Here is an 8,356-nt window from a genome sequence, read left to right as displayed (position 1 = left end):
CGCACCTGGACCCCTGAGCCGGCACCACAACGCTCGGCCCGGACCGGATTTCTCCCAAGGCGGCCGCGCCTGCAGGGTGCCGAGGGCTCCCGCCCTAGGGTGGCAGAGCCGCGACCCGGCCAAGTGATCCAGGGGCCTCTTCAGCTGCCTGTCCGGTGGCCGGGCGCTCCTAAGACCCTCTGCCCCCTCCCCACCAGGTATCTGCTGGGTGAGTGCGTACACCCGTGGGCTCAGCTGTCCCGTGTCTCTGGCTCTCTCCTCAGGCCAGACTCCCAGGATAGTCTGCCTGCTCCCTGAGAACAGGGCCAGCCTGGGGCTTCCAGAACAGCGGGGGGTGAGGAGGTCCTGGAGGGGCTAGAGGGCAGGTCTGGCCAGGGTGTGGTGGGATGAACATGCAGACAAGAGCTCAGGCTGGGTGTCTGCTGGTGAGAAATGGGTACTGCCAGGAAGGCAGGTCCAGGCGGGGAAGGCAGCCGCTGTGTCTGTCCTGGGCACACAGCACTTCCCAGAGAGACAGTGGGCCTGCTCCCAGCCTGCACTTGGAGCAGGGGGAGCTTGGTGAGATAGCAGGAAGTGGCCTTTGTCCTCCAGGCCCCAAACCTGCCCCAGCCCAGGAGGCTTACTGGTTAACAGCCCTGATGGCTGATCTCATAGAACCTGGCCAGTCCCCCTCCAGGAGTGACCCTGCCCTGGCCCAACAGCAGGGGCCACCCACGACCAGTGTGAAGTTAGGGAGTTTAGGTACATTTTTAAAAAATAATTTTCTTTATCCTGTCCCCTTCTTAGGCTGCCTCCCTTCCCTGTGTACAAAAGCTGTTCTCCTTTACCTATTTTCACTTTTTTTTCTTGTCGCTTCCTTTCTTCCTCCCTTGTTCCCTTTCCCGTTTGAACATTTATTTGGTACTTCGGACCTTGTGCTTGCGAGACAGGCAGCAGAATCAGAGCTAAATCCCTGGCCCTATTTGGTACATTAAAAAAAAAAAAAAATCTTATTTGGCTAGGGAGTTTAGGGAGACCCTTCCTGGGCACAGCTAGGAACAGGCAGTCTTAGGAACAGCTGGGTGGGACCCCTACTCCAAGATTTGTACTCAAAAGCACGCAAGCTGGTGCTGTAATGTACGGGCAGTGTCTGTGGGCCTCTGGTAAGCAGGTGACCAGTGCCCGGGGGGGCCAGGGAGAGGGATGTCGGGCTCAGGCCCCATCTGGTGATGAGGCAGCAGGGTCCTTGGCCAGAGTGTGTGTCCAGCAGGTCCTGCACATGCAGACAATACGTGCTCAGGCCCCAGGAAAGCCAGCTCTTCTGTGCAGTGGAGCTCTGCAAAGTTCAGATAGTGGAAAGTGGGTCTCAGTCCCGACATGCACTGTGGCCTCTGAGTCTCAGGTCAGAAAGAGTGGGTAAAGGGTCATGGTAAGGACGGGCACAGAGGCCTGTCTCCCACAAGGTGTCCTGGCTGGGTGCGCTGGGGAAGGTGTGAGGGCAGCAACAGGACTGAGTTCTGTACCAGACATGGGGGAAGTGGGTGACCATAATTAAGAGTTCATGGAGATATAAACATTTATTATTCTGAACAGAAAACACAACAAATGAAGGAAATCCACTACAAAAATCAGCATTTTTTTTTTTTCAGTACTGAGAATTGAGCTCAGGGAGTAATGAACACCACCCCCAGTCCTTTTTCAATTTTTAAGTTTTGAGACAGGGTCTCATTAAGTAGCTCAACTGCCCAGGCTGGGATGGAACTTGTGATTCTCCTTCCTCAGCTTCCCAAGAAGCTAAGATCACAGGTACGGACCACCATAACTTGTTTACTTTTTTTTTTTTTTGTACTGGGGATTGAACTCAGGACCTTGTACTTGCCAGGCAGGTGCAGAGCCCCTGAGCCCCATCCCTGGCCCCAGTCCATTTTTTTTTTTTTTTTTTTTGTACTGGGGATTGAACTCAGGACCTTGTACTTGCCAGGCAGGGGCAGAGCCCCTAAGCCACATCCCTGGCCCCAGCCCTTTTTTTTTTTTTTTTTTTTTTTGGTACTGGGGATTGAACTCGGGACCTTGTGCTTACAAGGCAGGCAGCGGAACCACTGAGCCAAATCCCCAGCCCTTGGCCCCCAAATATGTATATTTTTTGGTACTAAGAATTGAACTCAGAACCTCACACTTGCCAGACAGGCACTGTACCACTAAACTACATCCCTAGCCAACTTTTTTTACTTTTTAAGCAGCACTTAAAAATCCAAGGATGGAAAAAGGATAAAGTCAGACGTGAGATGGAATTTGTTCAGTGGTAAGCACAGCCGTTACTGTAGTCCAGTCTGGCTCACAGACCTCAGACAGAAGCCATTTTCCACATGCCCAGACGCCCGGTACCCCCAGGAGAAGAAAGTAGTTGAGGTGGAAACCATGGCACATAGCATCCCTGTGGGGTGCTCCCCGGGGCAGCAGAGAAAAGTGGGTTTCAGGACATGGATAGGGACAGTGTGGGGAGTGTAGGCTGGGGAGAGCCGCTGTGAGGATACATGGGACTGTGCGGGTGACCAGCTTGCCTTTGGATGGATGCAGAAACACAAGGGCCTGTTTCTCGAGGGCAGAAACAGGGCAGAGCCACCGGACCACCCCACAGTAGCCTCATGTCTCAAGGGCTCTGTCCTCCCTGGGTAGCCAGTCTGCTGATGCCAGGACCGGCACAGGATCTGAGAAGGCTCCCCTGGGGTGTCCCCCGAGCTGAGCTCAATGCCTGGACGCCCAACAGTGTTCTCTGCCCCAGTTCCTTCTGCCTGCAAAGATAAACTGTCCATGGAACACCAGCAGGACAGTGGTGGGCTGGGCAGGGCTCCCTGCAGGTTGGGTTTATTTGACAAAGGCTGCTATTGCCACCACCTGCAGGGCAGCCTCCAGGCTGTGCAGAGCCAGGAGTGTGGTGCTGAGAACCCAGTCTGCCCACAGCACCAGGGTCTGCCAGAGAAGGAAGTAGACAGAAAGTAGCCCACTACCCGCTGTGAGGGCCAGGCTGGCAGCCAGTGGCACCTTGGCTTCTGTCAGGTTGCCCTTCATGCCTGGGAAGACAGAAAAAGAAAGAAAGTGAGATGGAGGCTGCCCAACATCTGTGCCCAGCCCTGGGTGGCACAGCCCACTGCTACCACCTAGGACCCAGCATCTGGCCAGCTGGTTTCTAAAACCATGAACGTCTGTCACCTTTCCTAACTCCACAAGGGCCCCAAGAGATTCTGTTTAAACTTCTAAAAATATTTTGCTCTGGGCTCAGGCAGTCCTGGAAAATTTCACAAATGCTTATAAAAACTAAAAGTGCACATTTCACACACAAGTGGGTCAGTCATGGAAAATGCCAATTCAAAGCTGCCACCAGCTAAGGCCAGCTGCCTGGGGTTCTACGGAGGGTCTATGGAGTCCATGTAAGATTCAGGATAGCACAGGCACCAGAAGCCCCAGCCACACCCCATGGGGTCAAGGTATGCTGACAGGAAGGGCAGGTCCAGCCTGCTTCAGTTTCCTCACTGGGGTCTGAGCCTCTTCTCAGAGCAGGGCCACTGCCCCTGTGATTACAGGCAGAGTACAGAGGGCAGGTGGAGGCCAGGGGCAGCAGCTGCTCTAAGAAGAGGGGTTTTTATTTGTGCCTGCTGCCCACCTTGAGTCCTTGCAAAAGGTGTCCCTGTGTGGTTAGAGAGGGATTTGGCTGAGGCCAAAGTACCAGCAGACTTGGGACCCAAGGTGGACTGGTCCCTGACAAAGCACACCAAACTGCCCCACTGGGCTTAGGGAGAAAGGTAGGTGCAGGGATGCCCTGGGGCTGGCTTCTGATCTCAGTGCTGTTATGAATTATGTGTATGTGTCCAGACGTGAGGGTGGCGGTCATGCACCCATCCCTGCTCTAAGCATTAATACTTAATGATGCTGTAAGGGACGCACAAAGCACCTGGAGTCCTGTCTGGGAAGAATGTCTCCAAGAGCCCAATGCTAAAGAGCTTCACATCTAGGGGTTCCAAGGTTGGAGGCAGCCCTGGCACCACAGTCCTTGATGTTTCACAGCCGACTCACCTAGGTACAGCCTTGCTGCTTCCAGAACCCCCATCAGAGACAGCAGCATCAGGTCGAGGCCCAGATGGAGGTGAGGATAGCTGAAAACCCAACCTAGGGGAAGACAGAGCTTAGTAGCCTCCACAGTGGCAGTGCCTGCTTCACTCTGTCGTGTCATGTGACACCCCCCACCCCGCCCCGCCAACCCAGGGCTTTCCTGAGCTACATCCCCAGCACTTTCTGAAAAACATTTTTTTTAATTTTGAGATAGGGTCTCACTAAGTTGCCCAGGCCTGGCTCGAACTTGGGATCTTCCTGCGTCAGCCTCCCAAAGTGACTTACTTTTATATACGATCATCAGGAGCGTGGCCAGAAAATACAGAGCGTAGTATATCCCACTGAGGTGAAACAGCATTTGAAGAGGAACTGAGGAGAGCTGGTAAGTGGTCAAGGATCCTCAAGCTCAGCACTCTGGGGTGCACGTGCCCAGGCAGCCAAACCAGAGAGGCTGGTTCTGCCATCTGTCCTGTGGCCGCAGATGAGCACATCTACTTTAGGCTCTGACAGATGGGCACCTGCAGTGGCCATGGAGGTGTGGCACTGGCTCCCACCTGAGCTCCCATGACCATGCCAGCTCCTGATGGGCACAAGGCAAGCCAGAAGCCCTCCCACTCTCCCAGAGCATGGTTGGAGCATAGGCCCCTGGGGCTGGTGGGGGCTCTAACTGGTGCTCTGGGTGACCTCACCTGGCACTAGTTCTACATTAGAAAAAGAACAGTACTGTCATGTTCTACAGGGAAGCATATCTCAGCTTGGGGGCAGTTTAATGTCCTCTAGCAATTTCCTAACTTTGTTTACTTTTTGGCAGTCACACTACAAGGAATGTATGGCCATCCAAAGTGAGGGGTTTCCATCTTGCTGCCTGGTGGCCCCTGGCAGGGAGTAGAGTCCCCCTGGGGCACTAAGCTTGCAAGGCATACAGAGCTGAGGGGATGGAGGTCAGTGATAGCCCCCAACACCTCACTTGGAGGAAGCTTCACCAGCTCTATCTGTCAGAATGCTCTTCTCTCTTTAGTCATCATAAAAACGTAAGGAAAAGGTGGGGTGGGCATAAGAGGAAAAGGCAGAGACCTGGCTGTGGGCCGTGATCAGCCCCAAGGGGCTGCCTGCCAAAGCCAAGGCCTGGCAGAGGGAGCAGGATGCAGCCGCTGTAGGATACCACCGAGGAGGAGCCTCTCCCTGGAAGAGAAAGGGTGGTCAGTGAGGCCCAGTCCTATAAGATGCTGTCCTGGGCCACAAAATACCGAGCTGATGGTCTTGCTCCACTGAGCTCCTAGTTACAGGAGGAAGTGCATATTACAGGGCCTGCAGCTAAGTCTCGGCTGTCACCCGTGCATCCGTCCCTTTGAGGAGGACATCATCATCTAAACCTCTGCAGAGCCCAGGGACAGCCTGTACCCTGGAGCACAGGGCGGGAGCAGAGGTGGAACCTCCAACCCACCTGAGGCCAGACTGGACAGGAAAGATGAGACTCATACTTCAAGAAGTGCCTGGGGCTAAACCCAGCAGCGCTTTTTACCATGCGTGATCTCCACACGTGCCACAAATATGCAGTTACAACCACCTGCATTCTCATGTGGCCTCTAAGAAATCCTTTTTCTGAGTTGGTCATAGACATTTGCTTTGCTCTGGAATTTTACCCATTTCCCTGGAGTATCCTGTGGAGAGTACTTGTCCTAAACCAGCCATCAAATGCGCAGCCTCAGTCCTCCACCCACCCTGCCACAGGCATCTTTCCCATCCTACAGGAGGTGCACAGCCCCTGTCCCGAGGACCCCTCCGGCTGGTATCTGAAAGAGGATGTGACCTGGGCCAGACTGCATCTTTGAGGCAGAGCCATGGACTCTCAAGTGGGCAGGAGTCACAGGTCAGTAAACTCAGGATGTCAGTAACAGACTCTGGCCGTGGCTCCTAGCAGGCACACGTGCAGAAGAAGGAAACTGAAGGTGAAGGTGCAGCATCACCTTACAGCAGGTGCTCTTTAAATCTGATCTGCTCTTTTCCAGCCCCAGCTAAACTAAGTTACCTAAATACCTGTCATTATTTGGGTCAGTTTCACATTAATTGGGGGTTTCACATTAAGTGGGGTTTTCCTCACTCCTGACCCTTCCCTTAAAGGTTATTGTCAGAGCCAGGGGTGTGGCTGAGCGATACAGCAACTGCCTAACATGAGGGAGGCCGTGGCTTCAATCCCTAACATTGGAAAAATAAAATAATAAAGCTAGGGCCTCAGATTTAGCTCAGTGGCTCCTCCACCTGTCTCCTAAACTCAAGGTCAAGTTTGATCCCCAATACAAAAAAAAAAAAAGGCTAGCATTAGAATCAATGCAAATGGGTCTGCTACTTGCCCATTGTTACAGATCAAAATTGTGGGGCTTAGGGAACAAGGACTGTGTAAAAACCTCACGTGACATAGCATCTAAATAATTAACACTAAGGTCAGGTACATTGAGACCTGTGATCCTAACAATTTCAGACCTAAAGGAGCTCATTTTGACTGAATGTATTTTGACTAGTTTTGGGACTTAACACTTATTGTCAATGATTTAATGTGATCACAACGTGACTACCAACAACACAGAAGTAAAGGAGAACAAATGTTTTCTCTGGTGTGATAGGGGAGGTTGGGAAGAGATGGTGTCTGATATAAACTTTTGTTTTTAAATTTGCTGTACTGAGGAATGAACTGAAGTCCTAATACATGCAAGGAAAGCGCTCTACCACGGAGCTAGAGCCCCAACTCTTAATATTTAATTCTTTCTTTTTTTTTTTTTTGGCAAATGAAAATACAGAAGCAAATCTAATTTACAGAGGACTTCCAGACAAGGGCTGGCAATTTGGAAGCTCTGTGTAAGGTGACAGGTGGTTCTTTGTGGGGTGGCCTGCTAATGCTTAGTGCATCCTCTTGGCAAAGGATATAGAAACCAGGTCTTTAACTAGTGCTGAGACAGTAATTTCAAGGCTCCCATCCCACACGGGATTTTTCTTTCTTTCTTTGTTTCTTTTTTTTTTTTTTTTTTTTTTTTTTTTTTTTTTTTTTTTTTTTGGTACTGGGGATTGAACTATGGACCTTGCGCTTTTGAGGCAGGCGGTGGAGCCACTGAGCTAAATCCCCGGCCCAAGGGATTTTTAAATTTATTATAAACGTTATTCAGTTACCTCGGAATACATACACTGTCATAACCACCAGTGTAGGGAGTGTTGCACCACCAGACACACCCAACACACCCAAAATGTGTTCCAAGGAGGAACAGAGAGATGGACGCGCACAGGCCCGAAAAGACTGTGGTCACCTTTCCCACTTAGGCTGCTGGCGTCTGGCCCTGCCCACCTCAACTTCTCATCCAGGGACCCTGCCAGGGGCCAGCCGTGCAAGGGCTCCAGGCCTCAGACTCCATCAAGGCAGGGGCGGCTCCTAGCCAGTGTACCCAACGGTGCTCGGGATGAGCCACAGGTGTGCAGTGTGCCTCAGGTGTGTGCGCTGTAGATGTATGCAGGGACGAGCCCAGAGTGTGCCCAGGCATGCTGCAAGTGTGTCCGGTGTGTGCACGGGAGACCCACGGGTATGCCGGGTGAACCGCGGGTGTGCCTAGGTGTGCCCCGGACAAGTGTGCCCAGTGATATCCTCGGCCAGGGAGACAAGGTCGCACCCGTGCCTCCCCGGCCCGGGCGTGGCGCCAGGGCGTCCGCCGCAAAAGTCTGAATGAAGGGGGCCGCGTCCGCCAGGGCTAGTACTGCTGAGTGGCAGGGAATCCAAGGCACCAGTCCTGTGTTCGGGGCGTGCGCCGCGACAGCGCGACCGCAACTACTTGGCGACAGGACCGCCCAGCCCGCTCACCTGGCCGCGCGAGCGCCATCTTGCCGCCGGGTCCACCGCGATCCCGACAGCCTCTCGGCCGCCCCCCACCGCCATCTTCGCTTCTCACGCCACGCCCGGGATCTGTGTCCAACCGCGGATGAGCCGATTCGCGGTCCGGCAGCGCTCGGGCACTTTCGGACAGAAGGAGGCGGGAGCTGAAGCTCGGAAAGGTTCGGGATCGGGGTCGGGAACGTTCGGTAGAGCTCGGCTCCGCTTCGGGCCGCCTCGGCTTCCGTCGGTGAAGGGAACGGGAGAAGCTGGTGGCCCTGGGCTCTCCCTGAGAGGCCGAGCCGTGTTAGAGGCCTGCGAATCTCGGACCAGAGCCGGCCCGCTGCGTCTACAGACGAAGACAGCCAACCTAGCCTCCTAGGGAGTGCGGAGGAAACGCTCGGAATTATTCGGACAGAC

At 53.5% G+C, this 8,356-nt stretch overlaps 1 protein-coding gene and 1 long non-coding RNA gene across 6 annotated transcripts in view; one reads left to right on the top strand and one right to left on the bottom strand.

Annotated features, from left to right (window-relative positions):
* Positions 1-119: 119 nt before the first annotated feature.
* Positions 120-8,356, top strand: part of LOC117286297 — a 14,176-nt gene continuing 5,939 nt past the window's right edge. Inside the window, exons 1-3 of one of the 2 annotated variants that reach the window (XR_004517390.1) lie at positions 120-197; positions 4,391-4,468; positions 5,838-5,956. This is a non-coding gene — a long non-coding RNA (uncharacterized LOC117286297). Of the gene's footprint in view, positions 209-4,390; positions 4,469-5,837; positions 5,957-8,356 lie in introns of both variants that reach the window. The other variant, XR_004517389.1, reaches the window with a different exon arrangement.
* Tmem80 (transmembrane protein 80) lies at positions 2,152-8,035 on the bottom strand. Of its 4 annotated transcripts, none has more exons than XM_010640349.3 (5): positions 7,928-8,032; positions 5,249-5,268; positions 4,372-4,465; positions 4,051-4,143; positions 2,152-3,050 (listed from the first exon to the last, which is right to left on the bottom strand). In XM_010640349.3, exons 1-5 carry the CDS (start codon positions 7,944-7,946, stop codon positions 2,845-2,847), a joined length of 432 nt encoding a protein of 143 aa, XP_010638651.1. In that variant the 5' UTR covers positions 7,947-8,032; the 3' UTR covers positions 2,152-2,844. The 4 variants fall into 4 exon arrangements, with proteins under 4 accessions (XP_010638651.1, XP_010638649.1, XP_010638652.1 ...); XM_010640347.3 differs by having other exon boundaries at positions 5,233-5,268; positions 7,928-8,023; XM_010640350.3 differs by lacking the exon at positions 4,372-4,465 and having other exon boundaries at positions 5,161-5,268; positions 7,928-8,035.

The sequence above is a fragment of the Fukomys damarensis genome, unplaced genomic scaffold (assembly GCF_012274545.1).
Source record: "Fukomys damarensis isolate Sample0158 unplaced genomic scaffold, DMR_v1.0_HiC HiC_scaffold_16, whole genome shotgun sequence".
NCBI classification, from domain to species: domain Eukaryota; kingdom Metazoa; phylum Chordata; class Mammalia; order Rodentia; family Bathyergidae; genus Fukomys; species Fukomys damarensis.
Note: the sequence above shows the minus strand (reverse complement) of the source record. Positions and strands in the feature narration are given on the sequence as shown.

Excerpts from the sequence above, each read along its gene's own strand:
- Tmem80 (XM_010640347.3), bottom strand. The coding sequence starts at position 8,002 with ATGGCGGTGGGGGGCGGCCGAGAGGCTGTCGGGATCGCGGTGGACCCG. Across the intron at positions 4,466-5,232 it reads GGTGGTATCCTACAGCGGCT|CTCTCCTCAGTTCCTCTTCA; the intron begins GCATCCTGCTCC and ends ACCACTTACCAG. Across the intron at positions 4,144-4,371 it reads CCTGATGATCGTATATAAAA|GTTGGGTTTTCAGCTATCCT; the intron begins GTAAGTCACTTT and ends GTCTTCCCCTAG.